Genomic DNA, 22055 nt, shown 5'->3' with positions numbered 1-22055 from the left:
GCGCTGAGGACCCGGGTACGAATTCCGGCTCTGGGTCACTGTCCGTGTGGAGTTTGCACATTCTCCCCATGTCTGTGTGGGTTTCATCCCCACAACCAAAAGATGTGCAGGTTAGGTGGATTGGCCATGTTAAATTGCCTCTTAATTGGAAAAAAAATAATTGGGTAGTCTAAATTTATTTTTTAAAACAGCTGGAAACACATCATGCAGGTGTGAATGATGTCCATTGCATTGTTTAGAGACGCAAAATTTGAAAGGAATTCGTACAGTTGAGTGGAGATCACAGATTGGCTGATTGGCCTTCAGATTATCCCCATGAAATTCCATTCAACTATCAGAGCCAATGGACAGCCATTTCTGCCCTCACCAGTAGCGGGTTTTGAGGCAGGCGGGATTAGAAAACTCGGTGTAATGATCTGCATATCTGTGTATATACACAAGGGGTCAATGTAAATGCAATACAACTAAGCCATCACGAGAGGGAGCATGGGAGATGTCTAAATACAGACAGACAGGAAGTCAGAGGTCACTCTTCACAGGAAGAGTCTGAGCAGGACACAGACTGGCAGCTCAGATGTAACATAGTATAAGGACTGGAGAGACAATGAACTCATAAAAATAAAGCATCTACTTCAACTGTAAGACTACGAGCTTTAGTGAGACACAAGGAATAACACATGGTACCAGGGGACTTCAGAACGCTTACTAGAAGATTACACAAGATGCCGACAAAGAAAGATCGAAGTGACAAGAAAACTCGTTCTGGTCATTCAACGTGGGGAGACTTTGCTGATTCAGTGAAACTCGTTGGAACTCCACCGCAGCTGAAAACAAGCAGTAATTTAAGTCATAGATGGAAAAGTTTTAAACAAATGTGCTTGTAGTTTTTGTTGTTGTGCTAATGATTTGAGAACAGCCTCAGAAGAAATGAAAATAGCACTGCTCCTAGCAGGACATGAAGCGCGAGAAATCTATAACTGCTTTAAATACTTGAAAGGTAAAGACAACACCAAATTAGAAGTAATACTCAAAAAATGTGTAGATCACTGTCATACCAGTAACAATGCTGCCTTAAGACATTCAATGCTTGGAGACTAAATTGCACAGGGAATGAGTGATGCGAAACTCAAACAATCATTACCAGAACAGAAAGATTTAACGCTGGAAATCGCAATTGAAAAGTGCAGATCGAAAGAAAAAAGTAACATTAACTTTTTACCAAGAAAAAAACGCCGAAATCCACATTAAAACTGCGTCTCAGCACATTTTAAAGTCCCCGGGGAACAAAAGACGCAAATCTGGGTCTGCGCATGTGCAGGAAACCACAGCTGCGCATGCGCAGTTGAAAACAGCCATTTTGGATTTGATCGTTATCCGCAAGCCACGCATGTGCAATTGAAAAAAGATGTTTTGGGCGCAGATCGTTCTGCACATTCGCAAGCCGTGCATGCGCAGTCAGAAGAAGATTGAACACATTCGAAGATGCGCATGCACAAGCCATTCATGTGCAGTTGAACAAAAAGAGCGCACAGTTCGAAGATGGATCTGCGCATGTGCAAGTCGCAGACTCAGACCACGCCCCTTAACGGGGAAATGCCCGAAAAGTTAAAATGTGAATTTTAAAGCCACAAAACCCAATTTTCTTATTTTGAAAGACAGAACAATGCCTGAACTTCCACCAGCAGTTGAACTTCCACCAGCAGTTGAAAATAACTTTTGCAACACCCTGGAACAAGCAGTTTGCACCACCGTAAGTGAAGAGCACCATGACTCTACTCATGGTGGATGAATCCATTACAATGATGCAATGGCAGATCGTCAATACATTGGATGCCAGCAATCTGTCAAATACCCAAAAAGAGCACAATGCCCGACATACCGTACTGAATGACTCCGTTGAGAGGGCACAGATCGACTCCACTGGGCAAACACTGCACAACTCCACACAGAGCGCGATGAGACTGCACAGAGGGAGCGACACAAGCCTCCACAGGGACCTCGTGACAGACTCCAAATGGAAGCAATTAAAGACACCATCGTGAATGCCATGCATGATCAAGATCATGAAGGTTTATCCACCTCACGGGAACAAAGAAAGGAATGCTATGAAAGTCTACCCAGCTCACATAATCAACAAGAAGTCTACCCACTGTATGTGAAAACAGTGACAATGTGATCACAATCGACATACAGGATGTGCAGGATCACAGCGAGACTGACAGATCTCTGCTCGTCTGTACAGAAGCACTTAGCAATCAGAGTAGGGATACTCATGAGTCCAGTGAGACCACATCAATTGAAACCTCATCCACTCTAAACTGCCCACAAGAAAATGAAATCTTGAAGATTTTGACTCCAGAAGAGGAGCACCAAGAAAACAAAGATGATTCAAATGAAACAGAAATGACTCCAGGAGAGGAGCACCAAGGAAGCAAAAAAGAGGGTGTTATGGGGCTGTTAGTTGCATATTACTGCTTGTTGCTATACTTGTTGTTATATTTTTATATTTTCTTTTAAAAATTCCAATAAAAAAATTATTTAAAAAAAAAAGATCATTCTCACAATCCTCAAGAACAAACGCTCAATGAAACAGCAGATACCACAATGGACATTGGCACCAATAACTTGGAGAATGACTCTAATTATCCACATGGAACAGTCATTGAGCGCAACAAGAACAACAAAAACCGCAAGAAGCACAAAAAAAACTACAAGCACAATAACAAAAACAACAATAAGAAGCAGAAAAAAGACAACAACAGCAACAACATGCACGACAAAAACAACAAGAACAAAAACAGAAACAACTAGCACGACAAAAACAACAAGAACAGAAACGACAGAAACAACGACCTGTACAACATGGCACAACTCTGCACGTGTAGGACGATGCAACAGCACACTCCAAAACAATGACAAGAAGACAAACATACTATGGCATGACAACAAATCTTACAAATTCACATTTGCTCCAGAACAAACAAGCACGCCAACTTTCAATGCAGATGACACACTAAATCGATACCACAAGCACAGAATAAAGTCAACATCAGTGGTTCGACTATTCAAACACCTCGTGATGACTTGTTGGTTACGTAAAACACAGGAACACTGATGACATTCACAAAGAAGTTACAATATCAATGTCACAACGTCAACAACAGAAAAAAAAATCTCAACCGAACAAATTCATAGAGTTTGGACTCATAATAGGGATCCACACGTGACCCAACTTGCATCTCTCAGGGCTCAACACATCAATGTATCAAGGACGTGATAGGTGTCTTATGTGAGGTTCACACTGGATGAAACTGGAGTTAAAATTTTGGATCTAAATGATCCTTCTGCAGATGTTCTGTCGAAGGGTTATTTTGATCCGAAAGTTTAACTTTGTTTGTCTCCACAGATGCTGCCAGACCTGCTTGAGTTTATCCAGTTATTCCTTTTTTTTTTACAACATTGTATGCCACTTACTGTGACTGTCAGGATGTGATCAATTCCTGGAGGGCTCATCTGTACTAGTTTGCTGGGAGAGGATAATCTTGTCACCACCACAGTAACAATCTCTGTCCTCACCTGCCAACTTGGCGGCATCCTACTTGAATTTGGAGAGCTCCTGGATGTTGGCTGTTCCTCCTCCAGATTGGGATCTCCCCCTTTTGTAGTGGGCAAGGCAAGCGTGCATGAAGACAGGTAGATGGGATGTGATGAGATGGAGTGGAGCAGAGGTTGGGAAGCATGCAGGCCTGTTGTGTGTGCCGAGTACCGCCTCCGCGCCCGCCCGCACCATCTCCGGAACTTACACAGCTGGGCTCCGGTGAGTTCGGATGGTGTTTAAATATGGCGCCCGATACACGACCCCCATGAAATGACGGCAGGCGGACAGACAAATCAGTGCCCGCCCCACCACGCGATGCAGCAAGCCAATCATTCACCTATGGAAAAGTACTGAGGTTTTCAGCAGAAGGTAAGTGTACAAGAACCCGACCCACCAAGCAGTGCCAACAGGTGCTAATCCCGCCCACCCGCTACCACACTTCGTCTCCAGAGCAGAAAATTCTGACCATGTTTCTGTCACAAACAATCTTCTTGGATCATTTTTTGGAAACATTTATTGTGCAACTCTGTCACAAAAAGTCAATGTTTAGTCCAACAGAAAACAATCAAACAGAGAATGGTTTTTCCTGCTGAAATAAACAGCTACTTGCAGTGTCCAGTTTTGTTAATCCAGTTATTTATTTTGACGGTAAAACTAGGAGAGAAAAGGATATTGAATCTCTTGTTTTTGCTGTTTCTTATTTCTGCTTTTCCTTATTATAGATAATTGGAACGATCCCACTGATGTCAAACCCAACTATGTCGCCCAATCAAAGTACAGGTGGGACTCAAGGCATCCAAGTGCAACCAATCACCCCTCAGCTTCTGACTAATGCACAAGGTCAGATCATTGCCACAGTGATTGGGAATCAGATTTTGCCAGTGATCAATACACAGGGAATCACACTATCACCCATGAAACCGGGACAGCAGGTAAAAAACTTTCTCCCATATTACAGTTCACATAACTGCCGAAAGCCATATCAAATCAGAAAAAGAAGGAAAGATAACTAATCAGACCACGGTACAATTCTTTGCTTTTCCCCTAAAATATTCCGTTGCGCCAATTTATTTAGTGGCACAAAGGCACAAGACTGTCCAATGTGTAAATAGGTCTTCTTGTGCACTTGCGAAATGCCACAGATCCCCACTGAACAATACTCAATCAGTCAGCAAGACCAGTCTGTTTATAAGCTGAGCTCTGAAGCACTAATAAAGTCATGCATGGTGACAATGGGAATGGTACAAGCTAGGGTTGAAGTAAGGGATCACTGCGCAAGCAGATCTTACAGTGGTGCCACAAGCAGCAAATGAGGTGTAAGGTGACAAATGGAGCTGAAATATCAAGTTTAAAAAAACGACAAGTTCAAAAGTCTGTTGGCAGTAATGATCTCACTTAGGGGTCTGTGGACATTTTAATATCCACAGAGACCAATTTGTCATGTATTATTGTCATGGAGGCTGGTGGTGATTGTCCCATAAATGTGAACCTGGTGATTAATTGAAGAGAAACAAAGAGAAATGAAGGTCCAGGTTATGATAAAACATCCAAATATATTGTATTTATTTATCATTTTAATATCTACCATGATGAAGAGATTATTCTGATCTCTGATCAGGTTCCATCACAGCCATGGTACAGATGTTAAGGCTCTGCATTTTCAGGTCCCACAATTCCCTGCAATTGCTAGTTCCCTTGAGCAGTGTTGGCCTATATAAATTGTTGACCAGCCAGTAGTGTAACTATGGTGACACAATTTTAGCAACATGCACTAATTTGAAACACATTCACACAATACAGGCTACGAGACAGTCATGTAACTATGGAGCCACTCTTTTAGCCATATGCACGAATTCTAAACACACTCACTCAATACAGTATTTCACATGGACATATCTACTTCTCAATCCTCCCACTATTCAGTAATTAAGGAATGGTCCACAATAATGAGCAGTTTGGGCATCCTGTTTTATGGAATATATGATCATTTATACGTTACTTCACTAAGCTGGTTTTCTGAACAAGGCCATGTAGGTTCCTACCAAGGGCAGCACGGTAGATTTGTGGATAGCACAACTGCTTCACAGCTCCAGGGTCCCAGGTTTGATTCCGGCTTGGGTCACTGTCTGTGCGGAGTCTGCACATCCTCCCCGTGTGTGCGTGGGTTTCCTCCGGGTGCTCCGGTTTCCTCCCACAGTCCAAAGATGTGCAGGTTAGGTGGATTGGCCATAATAAATTGCCCTTAGTGTCCAAAATTGCCCTTAGTGTTGGGTGGGGTTACTGGGTTATGGGGATAGGGTGGAGGTGTTGACCTTGGGTAGGGTGCTCTTTCCAAGAGCTGGTGCAGACTCGATGGGCCGAATGACCTCCTTCTGCACTGTAAATTCTATAAAAGATGCAATAGTCACATATTGGAGGTAATTCAACTTTGGGCAGTGGTGTAAAACAGTTGATATCAACATCTGCCCGATATCCATCTCTTCTGATTTTGATTTACTTTTTTAAAAAAGATTTTTATTTGATTTTTAACATTTTAAATATACAAAAAAAAATAAAACAAAAAAAAAACTTCCCTGCTCCATTCTACAACAACCCAGTAACTCAAAGCAACCCCCCCGACGCCCCTCAGCACCGGCGGTAACCAACTCTTTTAAGTGCTGGTTTAAGTATAGGGGCTGGTTTAGCTCACTCAGCTAAATTGCTGGCTTTAAAGCAGATCAAGCAGGCCAGCAGCACGGTTCGATTCCCGTACCAGCCTCCCCGGACAGGGGCTTTTCACAGTAACTTAATTGAAGCCTACTTGTGACAATAAGCGATTTTCATTTCATTTCATTTTTCAAAAACGACCTCCAAAATTTCTCCAACTTTGGGTAGAACCAGAACATATATACATAATTTGTCAGACCCCTCCCCACACCGTTCACAAGTGTCGTCCACCCCCTCAAACAAATGGCTGATCCTCGGCTTCGTCAGGTCTGCTCTTTGTATCACCTTTAACTGTTATCAACATTGCACATGAGGTTGAGGCATTCACCCTCCGCAGCACCTCACACCACAAGCCCTCCTCCAATGCCACTCCCAGCTTCTCCTCCCACAGGGCCTTAATCCCTTCCAACGTCGCCATATCTCCTCCAAAATTCTCTCATAGATTGTTGAGATGACCCCCTCCATCACTGACACATCCCCTCCAACAACGAGGAGGGTGGTGCCACTCACTGGAAAAGTAGGGAAAACCTCCTTCGCAAAATCCCGCACCTGCATATACGTAAAGGCCTCCCCCTGCGGACTGCCAAACTTCTCCGTCAACTCCTCCAAACTCGCAAACCACCCTTCTGAAAATAAGCCCTTCATTTCCATCATCCCCTGTAATTGTGTTCCAATTGTGTCTCTCCTATATATGCTGTGATTGTGAACCTGCCTCCACTTCACCTGATGAAGGAAAGGCGCTCTGAAAGCTTGTGATTTCAAATAAACCTGTTGGACTTTAACCTGGTGTTGTGAGACTTCTTATTGTTTTCCAGATTCAGCTTATAAACTGAAAAAGTACCGAATATCCTGTGCAGCCCATTATCTCCCCCACCATGGAATCTGGGTTGGAGATGTACAACATCAAATAATCGGCAAACAAAGACTATGCTCCACCTCCCCCCCCCCCCCCCCCCCCCCCCCCACCTCACAATCCCCCTGTATTTATCCAAGCACCTCAGTGCAATGGCCAAGGACTCTATCACCAGTGCAAACAGGAGGGGGGACATGTGACTGAAAGTACCCCAAATTCACCTCATTCGTGCGCACACTCGTCTTCAGTTCCTTAATAAAGTCACGCATGGTGACAATAGGAATGGTACAAGCTAGGGTTGAAGTAAGGGATCACTGCACAAGCAAATCGTACAGTGATGCCACAAGCAGCAAATGAGATGTAAGGTGACAAATGGAGTTGAAATATCAAAAGTTTTAAAAAACGACAAGTTCAAATTTAACAATTTAACCCACCCCACAAACATACGGCCAATCCCAAACCTCTCCAACACCACAAACACGTAACTCCGCGTCTAGCGCCACCACCACCTCCGGCTCCCTCTCTTCTGACAGCAGGAGCACCACATTTAACAAACACCGCACATTCAAAGACAACTGCCTAACCTTTACAAACCCCGTCTGATGTTCTGCAATCACTTGGGGAAGGCACTCATCCAACCTCAGCACCAACACCTTGGCAAGAATCTTGGCATCCACATTTAGCAGAGATATTGGCCTGTACGATCCACCGGCTCCTTATCCTTTTTTAACATCAGCGAAATGAAAGCCTGCGCCATCATCTCCAGGAGTGCCCCCAGAGCCACCGAATCCTCAAATATCTCCACCAACAGTGGCGCCAGCCTATCCAAATACCTTTTTTTTTGAAAAATTAAACATTTATAGTACCAAATTATTTTTTTCCCCAATTAAGGGAATTTAGCGTGGCCAATCCACCTACCCTACACACCTACACATTTTTGGGATGTGGGGGTGAAACACGCGCAGACACGGGGAGAATGTACGAACTCCGCAGGGGACAATGACCCGGGGCAGGAATCGGACCATGTGGCAGCAGTGCTAACCACTGCGCCAGTGTGCCCCCTCTCCAAAAACCTTTTGTAAAATTCCAATGAGAACCCATCGACCCCAGTGCCTTACCAGTTTGTATCTTCCCTATCGCCGTTTGAATCTCTTCAATCCCCATTGGCTCCTCCAGTCCTCCCTCACCTCCTCTCGTACTCTTGGACACTCCAAACACCCCCCCCAAGAAATCCCTCATTTTCGGAGGCTACAACCCATACAACCTTTCCTAAAACTCCTCAAATGTCTTGTTCACCTGCTCCGGCGCCACCACCAGCTCCCCTGTCCCATCCCGACCCAAACGATTTCTCGCACGGCTGCCTGCTGGCAGAGCTGGTCCGCCAACAAGTGACTGACCTTCTCCCCATACTCATATACTACCCCCTTCGCCCGCCTCAACTGTTGTCAGCTGCTCCTGTAGCCAAAAGTGCAAACCGTGCCTGCAATTCCTTTTTACTCACTAGAGGGTCCAGACTGGGATCCTACGCATTCTTTCCATCCGCTTCCAAGATTTCATCTACCAGCTGCTGCCACTCCTCTCTTGCCTCCATCTGATCCTTAAATTAGTTGATCTCACCCCTTACCACTTCCTTCAGCGCCTCCCCATTCCTATTGAACCCCACATAGTCATCAATCACCTTCCCCATCTTTACACAAAAATCCAGATCCTCGAACCACCCCACATCAAACCTCCATGCCGTCATTGGTACAGGCCCCTTCTCCAAGACCACAAATGCGGAGCATGATCTGAAATAACAATCACTGAATATTCCGCTTTTCTCATCCCCGACAACAACGACATCCCCATAATAAAGAAGTCAATGCTTGAGTACACATTATGCACTGACGAAAAGATGGAATACTCCCTACCCCCTGGATGCAAAAACCACCACAGAGCTGCTCCCCCTCATCTCCTACATAAACGCAGCCAATACCTTTGCCTCCCCTTGAGGGGGTCAGCGAGTACGGCTTAGACCGATCCACCTTCGGACTCAACACTATTTAAGTCCCCACCCAAAATTTACCAAGTGAACCGAAATTCGGTATGGCAGCCACCATCCTCTTCCTAAACCCGACATCATCCTAATTCAGGGCAAACATTCTGACCAACACCACCAACCTCCCCTCCAAAGCATCTGTTACTATAACGTACCTGCCCCCCTGGTCAGCCACCACCTTCTCCATCTGAAACCTCACACTCTTACCCACTGGTATCACTATCCATCCTCGGGCCCTACTGTCAAAGCCCGAGTGGAACACCAGACTCACCCAGCCCTTCCGAAGTCTCACCTGGTCCTTCACTGTCAGATGGGTCTCATGCAACGGCACCTCATTGACTGTCAAGCTCTTCAAATGCGAGAAGAGTCTCGCTCGCTTCACCAGTCCACCCAACCCCCGCATGCTCCACGTTACCATTCGGACCAGGGGTCTCGTCCCCCCCCCCCCACCCCTCCTGTCAGTCTTGCTCTCCACTCCCAGCCCCAGCCAGCGAGTGAGATCTAACCCTGCTCCTAGTCACCATCAACCAGCTACCCCTCCCCCCTCCAAGAAACCCCCAAGCCACTTTCTCTCAAATCAACTTCTCTCTGCATATTCCACATCCCCCCCCACCATTCACACCTCCCAGGCCCACAGTGTCCAATGGCCGCTGCCTCTCCCCCACCCCACTTTGCTCCCGTTCACTGGCCAACTTGGATTTGCTAGCGAGGTGGCCCCTGCCAGAGCCCCCTCCCCCCACATGCCCAATACTGAAAAACCAACATAAAAGCCCCCCCACAACCAGTACTTCCAAACAAGCCCCAACATATTACCCCGACATCCCAGAACCATACCCTCCAACACACAACATAAAAAAAACCAAAGTCCAAACTCAGTTCAGTCCCAGTCCTTGAGCCTTCAAGAATGCCTCCGCCTCCTCCGCTGCGTCAAAGCAATAGTCCTTGGAGTTATGCGTAACACTCAACTTCGCCCAGTAGACAACCCCAAACCGCTGTACAACGTTGTCTTGTACAACGTTGCTGTCGCCCTGTTGAAGGCCGCCCATCTTCTTGCCAGCTCCACTATGAGGTCTTGGTATATATGAATACCACTGCCTTCCCACCTTACCTCTCGCTTCTGCTTCGCCCATCTCAGCACCTTCTCCTTCATCTGGTAGCTGTGAAAACAGACTATCACAGCTCTTGGTGGTTCATTTGCCTTTGGCTTCAGCTGGAGTGATCAGTGAGCCCAATCCAGCTCAAAGAGGGAGGTGTCCTCCTCCTCCTCCTCCAACATCAACTTAGTGAACATCTTCGAAAAGTACTCCGTTGGCCTCCAGCCCCTCAGGCAGTTCCAGAATCCGCAGATTCTGCTGCTGTGACCGATTCTCCTGGTCCTTCACTTTGGCTCTCAACCCTCTGTTGCTCTCCACCACCTTCCTCTCCCATCGAGGCGAGTTGGTCACTGTGCCACGACAATGCCTCCTCCGCCCCTTCAACGCCTCTCCTTGCTCCCGCGCTGTTGTCGGTGTCTTTCTGAGAGCCTCCTGTGTCGGGGCCAGGGTATCGTCCACCAAATGTTTAAGCGAGGCTATCATCTCTTTCCCATGCCGCTCAAAATGCTTGGTGAACTGCCACTCAAACTCCACTGCCATCACCTCTACCAGCTTGTCCACCATAATGGGCACAGCCCCACCCAGCGAGCTTGCTCCCGCCATCACTCAACCAACAGAACTCCGCATCGAACCCAAGCTCTCAGGCGGACTATCGCTCGCTCCTTTTCATCCCATACTTTTCCGTTGGGATTTCAACATCCTTTAGTGACCACAACCTTTCGGGAGATCAACCATGTGAACCTTCCCCCCAAATCTGGGTGAAAAGGGCAAAAAAAACAAAAGCTCTAGCAGGAACTACCCAGTGTGCGACCTCCACAGGAAATCCTCCCTGATTTTGACTTCCAATAAATTCAGCAAAGGGAGAGATCAGGTGGCTGATCAGGCATCGCTCATCCAAAGGCAACATTCCTCTCATTAATTTGAAATCTATCATTCTATTAAGTTCCAAATATCTCAAGACCTAAATTCCCGTACCAGTCTTCCCAAACAGGCGCCGGAATGTGGTGACTAGAGGCTTTTCACAGGAACTTCATTTGAAGCCTACTTGTGACAATAAGTGATTTCCATAAACGATTTTCATGTCCGAACTTCCCGAAAAGCAAGATAAGACTATTTTTAGTTGCTGTTGCCTTAATATTGCACACTTCTTATGGCAAGCTGAGATAGTTGCAAATTAATAGTTACCTGAATATTAACCCTATAAATGGCCCAAGGATTCATGGCTCAGGCCTACGAAGACAAAAAACTTGGGTGCCACTGCGTGAATTACAGGATTAAAATCTAGAATTCTTTGAACTATTTGGGGTTTAATAGAGCCAGCATTTTGAGAGACAGACTGTCACGAGGTCGAGGTTGCTTGCGGCCCATGGGCTACAGTTTGAATATTTCCTGATTTACACATCGATTGGAGATGTAACAATTTTCTCAGTTTGAAGAATATCATCCAAAAGTCCACAATCCTGTTGCATTGTTTATTTAACAGCCAAAATAATATTTTCTTCACAAAATAAAGAAGTTACAGTTTAGTACAATAATGGCAATTCCAGTTCGAACATACAGTGTGGTCCCTGAGATTTTAATTGTGTAATTCACACGGCAGAGATACTGAGTTATTTCATGAGCAGTTCCAGGGACAAAGCAGCTCTCTATACATTGTATTGTAACATAAATACCTGTTATCATAGGCTAACACATGGTCTCACCACTAATCACAAGTATCCATTCGAATACTCCCAATACAGTTACTGTTTGACTTGTTAATCTTAAACCCTGCTTATATTAACAGTACAAAGATATGGAGATAAATGTTTCGATAACCGAAAAGCTAATTATTGAAATGTATTGTTTTTGGAGTGTTAACTGAGGGTGCATGTGGTACTGAGTGCAGCATGAAAATTAGTGGCAACTTTCACATCTAGTTATGTAGAGTAGGCTAGATACAAGTGCTTCAGTTCAAATTTGCAGTGTTTAGATTTCATTTTCTACTGGTTGCAGGTGATCCTTGTGAAGCGAGTTTTGACAGTCTCGGTTCAGTTACTATTAGGACTCACAGCACAAAGAGCCTCCGAATGTCCCAGGAAAACCCTGTGAAATGGGCAACGCCACTCAGCAGCAACAGGGGGCACTCTTTTGAGGTTTAGGCTGAGGCTTCTTGTTGGGGGGGGGGGGGGGGGCATAGATCAGTATTTAAAAGGAAGCGGTCGTCTCACTACCCCACCTCCCCCCACCTCTATCGCATACCTCTTCCCATCCCCCACCTCCCCTTGGTCAGGAACCACAGTGATTTAAGGGATGAGATTTTTGCTCCCACCTGGGAGGACGTTCTGTCTCTGAGAGCTGGTGGCCAACCAAATGGCTGTCAGATTTCTAATCCCCAGGGACACCCGGAGTTGTAGCCACTGCTGGGTCTACAGGCAGACTCCAACGTCAAGGGATCATTGATTCAAAGACCCGGGTTGTCTGGGTTTCGCAATGAGGGTGGGCGGGGGTGGTGTTTGAGCCTCCATTGGGTGCAGTGTATCCTAACAGGTAAAGCCCCCAGCCATAAAATGGTTACCAGGAGGCCTCGCTATTTGGCATTTATACTCCGGATGTTTAAGGGCCTCTGTTGGCCCAAGGGTGGGTGGGCTGTCCAACACCCCACCACCACCACCCCTCACCTCCAACTGATGCTGCAGGTACAATGCCCTCACCATTGCCCCCAATTTTATGGCCCCTTAGATCTGCCAGCCCGCTCCTAGGAAGGCAGTAGAGTTCCACCCTTGGAGTGAGTTTACTCCACATTGAACCCCATGTTATACAACAAACCGGCAGTGGTTAAATCTAGGGAAGGGTGTTTTTACCCGAACTTGGGCAGTAGAAGCACAAGAAAATGTGGGTGAAATTGGACAGTGAAGCCTACCACTGCCTCAATCCTCAGACCTGCATGCCCTTTCCCATGTCAGTGTTGCTGCTAACTCCTTCCCCCAGCGATTGACTCCATCCTCTCTCTGCCAACTGCCCAAGATTGAATCAGACACTTTGCAATTCTGGGGGGGTGTTTGTCCCCCAAATGAATTTTCATCACTAGATATTGTTGTCATTACTAGAATAGCCTTTCTTCGCCTCTGAACCATCACCCAACTCCATCTCGACCTCGGTTCATCTTCTGCTGAAGCCCTCATTCATGCCTTTGTTACCTCCAGACCACAACACACTCCTGGCTAGCCTCCCACATTCTTCTCTCCATAATTGTAATTCAATTGAAAACTCTGCTGCTTATATGCTAACTTGCAACAAGTTCAATCACTCCTCTGTTTGGTGATCTACACAGGCTCTCAGTTAAGCAGTACTTCAATTTTTAAATCCTCATCCTTGTTTTCAAATCCCTCCATGGCCTCCATCCTGTCCCTATTCCTGTAACCTCATTCAGCCCTACAACTCTGAGGTCTCTGCACTCCTCCAATTCTGATCACTTTATGCATCCTGATTGTATCACTGCACCATTTATTAAGCTGTTGAGGTACTATGCTCTGGACTTCCCTCCCTAAACTTTTCCACCTCTATCGTCCTTCAAGATAATCCTTCAACCTACAACCTGGACCAAGCTTTTGGTTATCTGCCCTGTTTCTCAAGTAGCTCGATGCAAAATTGTGTTTGAAAACCTCCCTTAAAATTCTTGGGATGTTTTACTCCTTTCAAGGTGCTGTACAAATGGAGGTCAATGTTGTTGATGACCACTCTTTCCATGCTCGCCCAATGCTTCCGATGGGGAATTGGGCCTGAAATCCAGGCCCATTTCCCTCCAACTGGGCTTGCTCTGTCCGTTTTCCAGACTTTAATGTAAATCCTTGTAATAAGCTGGGCGTAACAGCTGGATTGGTCCCATCTTGTGGACGTCTCTGCTCCCTCCAATTCCACCAAACAACCTTTTCCTTATCTGTTAAAGGCCTGAAGCTTGTTTGTGTCTTCAGCCTACAAATGAATGATGGAAGGGATTTCTGAGTTGCTCCTACTGAAACAGTAAACGGAACCTTATCCTGAACCCGCTGATGACCACTCCTTCCATGCCTCCTACCTGCAAACATTGTCTGGGGGATAGCTTTAGTCCTGGCCCATGACCCCACGAATTGAAGCTCTTCATTCCAGTCTTTAAATCGCCAATTAACCTAAAAAATGGGCTGGGGATCGCAGCAGTAGAGGCACTAAATGGCCGGCTCGCCCGAAACTCAATCGTATCCCATACAACAGGAGGGCAAACTGACTGTCACTCAATGGGAGGGCAAATAACCCATTCAACAGGTGGGAAGGCTAACCCATACAACAAGCGGGCAGACTAACCCATTCAACAGGTGGGCAGATTAACCCATTCAACAGGTGGGCAGACTAAGCCATTCAACAGGCGGGCAGACTAAGCCATTCAACAGGTAGGCTGACTAAGCCATTCAAGAGGTGGGCAGGCTAACCCATTCAACAGGCTGGCAGACTAAGCCATTCAACAGGCGGGCAGGCTAACCCATTCAACAGGCTGGCAGACTAAGCCATTCAACAAGCGGGCAGACTAAGCCATTCAACAGGCGGGCAGACTAAGCCATTCAACAGGTAGGCTGACTAAGCCATTCAACAGGTAGGCTGACTAAGCCATTCAACAGGTGGGCAGACTAAGCCATTCAACAGGCGGGCAGACTAAGCCATTCAACAGGCGGGCAGACTAAGCCATTTAACAGGAGCACAGGCTGACCCTCAGTCGACAGGTGGGAAGACTGAACCTCACGCAATGGGAAACAGACTGATTCTCAATCAATGGGTGGGCAGACTGACCTGTCACTCAACGGTAGGGCAGACTGACTTGTCACTCAACAGGAAGGCAGACTAACTTTTCACTCAATGGGAGGGCAGACTGACAAGTCACTCAACGGGAAGGCAGACTAACTTTTCACTCAATGGGAGGGCAGGCTGACAAGTCACTCAACGGTAGAGCAGATTGACTTACTCAACGGCAGGGCAGATTGACTTGTCACTCAACGGGAAGGCAGTCTGACTTGTCACTGAATGGTAGGGAAGATTGATTCTCACTCAACGGGAGAGCAGACTGATTTGTCACTCAACGATAGGGCAGTCTGACTTGTCACTCAACGGTAGGGCAGATTGACTCTCACTCAACGGTAGGGCAGATTGACTCTCACTCAACTGTAGGGCAGACTAACTTGTCATTCAACGGGAAGGCAGACTGACCTGTCACTCAACGGGAAGGCAGACTGACCTGTCACTCAACGGGAAGGCAGACTGACCTGTCACTCAACGGTAGGGCAGACTAACTTGTCACTCAACGGGAAGGCAGACTGACCTGTCACTCAACGGGAAGGCAGACTGACCTGTCACTCAACGGTAGGGCAGACTAACTTGTCACTCAACGGGAAGGCAGACTGACCTGTCACTCAACGGGAGGGCAGACTGACCTGTCACTCAACGGGAAGGTAGACCGACTTGTCACTCAACGGGAAGGCAGACTGATTTGTCACTCAACGGGAGGGCAGATTGACTCTCACTCAACGGGAAGGTAGACCGACTTGTCACTCAACAGGAAGGTAGACCGACTTGTCACTCAACGGCAGGGTAGACCGACTTGTCACTCAACGGTAGGGCAGACTAACTTGTCATTGAACGGGAAGGCAGACTGACCTGTCACTCAACGGGAAGGCAGACTGACTTGTTACTCAACGGGTAGGTAGACCGACTTGTCACTCAACGGGAGAGCAGACTGACCTGTCACTCAACGGGAGGGCAGACTGACCTGTCACTCAATGGGAGGGCAGACTGACCTGTCACTCAATGGGAGGGCAGACTGACCTGTCACTCAACGGGAGGGCAGACTGACCTGTCACTCAATGGGAAGGCAGACTGACCTGTCACTCAACGGGAGGGCAGACTGACCTGTCACTCAACGGGAAGGTAGACCGACTTGTCACTCAACGGGAGAGCAGACTGATTTGTCACTCAACGGGAAGGCAGACTGACCTGTCACTCAACGGGAAGGCAGACTGACCTGTCACTCAACGGGAAGGCAGACTAACTCTCACTCAACAGGAGGGCCGACTGACACTTCAAAGAGTTGGCTGACTGCCTCAATTGATGGGAGGGCAGACTGACCTGTCACTCAACGGTAGGGAAGAATGACTCTCACTCAACGGGAGAGCAGACTGATTTGTCACTCAAATGGAAGGCAGGCCTTCTCTCCCTCGAAAGGAAAAGGTCCTTACTCAATGGGACTGCAGAATGAACAATTAGGCATAGAGATTGTTTTATCTTTTCCAATGTCTGCCTCATTTTCTGCCCAATTGTTCAATCTGTCTGACAGTGGAATGAGGACCGACATCAGGACTAGGACCTTCACCATTAGCTTATGAATACTACCCCTCAATGTGTTTTGATTTACAGCAGGGGTACAATTCAATTTTAGTCAGTGTGCATAATGGAAGCTTCAGGTCCTCCACATGTTATACCAAAGTCAACAGAACTGATTGAAGGACATGTATAATGAGCAGCCGATCCACTGCCAATGTTGAATTATACAACCAGAACGTCTTACCATGGTGAAAGCACATTGCTGATGGTCATTGAAAAGGAATGAGAATTACCTGATCCCAATTGGAACTTATTATATAGTTTTGAATTTAAACTGTGGAAATGTCACTAACCTTGTTCTTTTAACGTAGCCACAGCTTAATGTAGGTACAGCATTATTTCTGTTTATCTTCACCATCAGTCTAAGTTTTAAATTTAAAGCCAAAAGAGAACCTATCCTCTTATCATCTATGCAGACCTTGTGTGAATTGACATAACTGACTTTTTTCCCCTTAGATTTCTGTGTAATCTAACCTTTAGTGTATATTTGTGTGTTCTGCTTCCGCCACAGCAGCAGCAGCAGCATCCGCAGGTAGGCCAGCCAGTGTCCCAGGCTAACCTTCTGCACATGGCACACGGGCAGTCCTCTCTCGCACAAAGCCCAGTGCGTCAAGCCTCTTCCTCTTCCTCTTCATCTTGTTCTTCTTCAGCTCTGAGCGTTGGACAGTTAGTCAGCAGTAAGTAGGGGCTCCTCACTGCGCCGTTTGTTGTTCAGCAATTCATTCTCAGACAAACAATATAATGCATTTATTGAAACTGGCACACTCCATTGATTTATGTTTTTTGCTCACAAAGTCCATCTCGGTCAGCTCAGCTTTGATACCTCCTGCATGGAAAAGGGAATTTAGGAGATATCACACAGTTATTAGAATGTAGTCAGCTTCCCATGATTGGCCATAGAAGCAGTGACTATAATAATATTTAAAAGCAAATTGCTAAGTCTTTTAAAGGAACCGTATATAAGCATAGGGAAAGAGAGCAAGGAAATGGATTAGTGTAAATAGTCCTCATTGAAGAACTTGCACACTTGGGCTAAATGGTCTCCTTCCTCGTTGTAACATCTGTGATTCTACGAACAAACACCATGGGAACGACCTACCTGAATGGGAAAATGGTCCCATAGCGCGCTGAGAAACACCAGGCTATCAAACGGCCATTCAGGTAGATCAGGAGCCTCAGTGGGGAACGCACGGCCGAGGCTGCACTTAGTAGCTCCGCTCGCCGGAACTTCACAGTACAGGGAGTGATCTCTCGACCCCCCGAGGACTCTCAATTCCCAACTCGCCAATAAGAGGTCCTCAGTACCCTTACACACCCATGCAGGGCACTCCCAGATCCGATCTCCGTTGTGTGAAAAATGTCAGCTTGGCACACTGGCAGTGCCACCTGGGTACCTTGGCAGTGCCAGGCTGGCTCCCAGGTGGCAGTGCCAGGGTGCGAGGCTGGCAATGCCTGGGAGGCACCAGCAGTGCCAAGGTGCCACCCTGCCAAGAGGGCATGCGCTTGTGGCATCCAATTCCCTTTTGTGGAGACCAGCACTGAACAGTGCTCGCCTGAGGTCTCCAAGACAAGGGGGGTTAGATCCCATGTCTTGGTTAGATCTCGGAAACATATTAGAGTGAAACTAGCTGTCTCACTCTAATATGTAGATTTGCCAGAAAGTGATCCCGGCTACAATGGGTGGTATTCACATTGCAACGCCTCGCGAGAATACGTTAGATTTCGCGAGGTGTGGCGAGCCGGATAGATCCCGGAAGAGGGATCTCCTGGCATCTATCGCCGCACTGTGCTGCTTTTCGGGCTGGTAGATCTGGCCCATATATACGAAGTCAGTCCATGGTCACATTGTGAGGGACAAAGAGGAATCCAAATAAAACCCAGCAAGAACCCAGGGAGATGTGATTTCTGTGGGCATGGTACGGATCTTGCTCCAACCATAAATTAGGTCAAAGATCAGCTGAAACAACTACTTGGGATGTTCTCCAGACTTTCCACTGCAGTAATAGTGGGAAAACCTTGATAAAAGGTTTACCCTAAGTGATATTAACACCATAGGACCAGGAATAGGCTACTCAGCCCTTTGAGCTGGTTAGGCTATGCTTGATTCATTCTGAAACCCATGCAACTTTGCTCCATATCTCTTGGAAACATTACCCAAGAAGAATCCATCCATCTGAGTCTTGAAAGTTCCAATCTTCAAAGGTCCCACAAGCTTTTAATGGAAAGAGTTCCATATTTTCAGTACCTGTCTGTGGGAACAAATACTTCTGTTTTCATCATTAAATGACCTAGCACTAATTTCAATACAATATCAAAATAGCTGTAGATCCAGATCTTCCAAGCAGCGGCAATTACTGTCGGATTGCCACAGCATTTGTGAATTCCCCCAATTTGACGTTGCTAGCATTTCTACCAGGGTCTTCCGAGCCCGGCTTTTATAGAAATGCGCATCACAGAGTCCCTTGGGGAACTCTGTTGGAGCGGAGACGAGTCGGGGAAGACATGATATGCCCACCTTTTACAGCACCAGCTGCCGTACAATAAATTTAAAGGTCCAGTTTGAATGTCAGTGACAGTGAATGGGTAATGTTGAATGGGTAGGAGTCAGGTAAATGGATAAGTGTGTAGGGGGGTGAGGTAGATAGGGTTAGAAGGTTTATTGGATAAATGGTTGAGGTGGGTAGGGGTGAGGCAAGCAAGATGTGTAAGTGGGTAAGTAGGTTAGGGGTGGAGGGTAATTGGATGAGGTGCATTGCTGGCAGAGTGGGTACTTGGGTAAGTGGGTGAGGTAGGATGTGGGTAATTGGGTACAGTAGATAGAATGTGTAAGTAGATAGAATGTGTAAGAATGGGTACATCGGTAAGGTAGGGGTTGGCAGGTGAGTGGACAGTTAGATGCAGAGGGTAGTTGGGCCAGGCTGGGTCTAGTCAGGGTGCTAGTAAGGTGGTTGGAGGGTAGTTGCGTCAGAAGAGTAGTCATGTGGTCATGTGGGTAGTTGGGTGCTGGTTGGGCGATTGGACGGTTGTCAGGCATTTGTGAGGGTTGTTGGGTGGCCAGAAGGGGTAGTCAGGTTGGAGTGTAATTAGGTCGTCATGAGGGTAGTCAGGTTTTGGGGGATAGTCGCGTAGTCGGGGGAGTATTTAGATCGGTTTTAGTGTGGGTAGACAGATTGAATCAAGTGGGATATCAGGTGATCAGGGGACTGATTCAGGTATCATTTGTGGAGTTACCCAGACCCAACATTAGATGTGATTCCACGATTGGACAACATTTGCTGGAGGACGTCCGGTGGCGGCATGTAGGAAAAGGCCACACATAAGTTAGTTCCCTCCAAAATCCTTGCTTTTTAGTCCTTTTTGCCTGGTGGTTGCCGGGGGAAATTGGTGGAGAAACTCGACCCATCTAATTGTAATCAACGAAAGGACACCACGGAAAAGCTTGGAAAGAAGGGTACAAGTGGTTGTCCTTTGATGGAGCCAGTGAGGGTGCGAAGCTCATTGGGAGGAGAGACGGCGGAGGTGACCTCAGTGGGTGTGGCCACTGCTATCACAGTGGAAACGCTGACTGGGGTAATGGCATTCAAATTCAAAAAGCAATTTGGTAAACACTTTGAAAGGTAAGGAAGGGACATGATGGAGACCCTCAAAACATCTATTGAAGAGGCTCTGGACCCGAAAAGAGGGAAGCTGGTATGGATTTTAGAGGCTGTGAAAGAGCATGGGAGTTGCTGAAGGCGGTGGAAGGGATTTTGTCGACGCATAGTGACCGGACTGCCTCACTGGAAGCCGTGATGCTGATGGTGGAGGAGGGGAATAAGGTCCTGAGGGTGAAGTTCGAGGATCTGGAGAACAAGTTGAGGAGACAGAACCTCAGGATTGTGGGGTGAGGGCAGCACGGTGGCCTCGTGGTTAGCACAGCTGCCTCACGGCGCCGAGGTCCCAGGTTCGATCCCGGCTCTGGGTCACTGTCCGTGTGGAGTTTGCACGTTCTCCCCGTGTTTGCGTGGGTTAGCCCCCACAACCCAAAAATGTGCAGAGTAGGTGGATTGGCCATGCTAAATTGCCCCTTAATTGGAAAAAAATATTGGGTACTCTAGGTTTATTTTTAAAAAAAGGATTGTGGGGTTGCCAGAGGGGGTGGAGGGCCCGAGGCTAACCGATTACTTTTCCCAAATGTTTGCAAAGTTGTTGGTGGGGTGGGGGGACTGAACAGATGTCCTCTCCTGAGCTGAATTGGGCCCACCAAATGCTCCGGCAGAGGCCTCGGGCAAATGAGCCACCACGGAGGGTTTTCACAGCATCCAGGAGGAACGGTGCCTGAATGGGCCAAAGAGAACCAGGACATGAGGTGGGAAGGAAGCAGCATCCGAATTTATCAAGGTGATGGGGCAGTATTAACAAAGAGGCGTGCGGCCTTCAATAAGGCAAAGTCATAAAATACATAAAAGTGGAGTGCGTTTTGGAATAGTGTACCCAGCGAGGTTGAGAGTTACGTATACCTGAAAAGATCACTTTTCCGAGACATCGGAAGCTTCTGTCAAGGAACAAGGACTTGAACCGAATTGAAAGGTTTGAATGAGACTTTGATGGGTGTTGATGAGGTGGGATTATTTGTGGATGTTTCAGTATTATGTATGTATTTTGGGGGTTTACTTTTTTTGTATTGGAGTATATATGTTTTTGGGGGAGGGACAAGGGGCCAAAGTAGTTGGGTGTAATGGTTAAGGCAAAATGTGGACAATATATGGCCTAAGGTGAGATTTTAAGGATTGTAAAGGCTTTGGTTTTGATTGTCCTTTTTCAGCGGAGGCAGACAGGGGAGCTTGCCTTTTCTTTTTGTGCGTGGGCCTTGGCGAGGGGACTACCTCACGAGCAGTTAGGTCTGAGCTACTTGATGTGAGTGAGGTGGGGAGAAGGACTGTGTCCTGTTGGACCTGTTTGGACCTGTTTCAATATGCCTATTGTGTTTGTTTGGTGGGGAGGGGGTTGGTGAGGAGGGAGCATTGTTCAATGGGAGGTAGTTTGCAGATTTCGAGTTAGGGGGGTGGGTAGAGTGCTGACGAGGGTTTTTTCCTTGTCTCACTTCATGGGTGGGCCTTGGCTTGAGGAACCTCAAGTAAGGACGGGATAATTCCTCATGGTGGAAATGACTGACTTGAGAGGGAGGGGGTGGAGGTGCGAGACCCCGATCAGACTCGTCACATGGAATGCTAGAGGCATGGGGGGGCCCGGTGAAACGTTTGAGAGTTTCCTCTCACCTGAAGAATTTAAGAGCCGATGTGGTGCTTTTGCAGGAGACCCACCTGTGGGTGAGGGATCAGACTAGGCTCCAGAAGGCTGGGTGAGCCAGGTATTCCACTCGGGCTTCGATAGCAGGGCCCA

At 47.0% G+C, this 22055-nt stretch overlaps 1 protein-coding gene across 1 annotated transcript in view; it reads left to right on the top strand.

The window, feature by feature from the left end:
• The window catches only part of pou6f2 (POU class 6 homeobox 2), an 828619-nt gene that overhangs the window by 732174 nt on the left and 74390 nt on the right, over positions 1–22055 (top strand). Inside the window, 2 exon segments of the mRNA XM_038809943.1 lie at positions 4321–4530; positions 17185–17350. Of these exon segments, the coding sequence (XP_038665871.1) occupies positions 4321–4530; positions 17185–17350 (376 nt within the window).

This window comes from Scyliorhinus canicula, chromosome 10, assembly GCF_902713615.1.
Source record: "Scyliorhinus canicula chromosome 10, sScyCan1.1, whole genome shotgun sequence".
NCBI lineage: Eukaryota > Metazoa > Chordata > Chondrichthyes > Carcharhiniformes > Scyliorhinidae > Scyliorhinus > Scyliorhinus canicula.
Note: the sequence above shows the minus strand (reverse complement) of the source record. Positions and strands in the feature narration are given on the sequence as shown.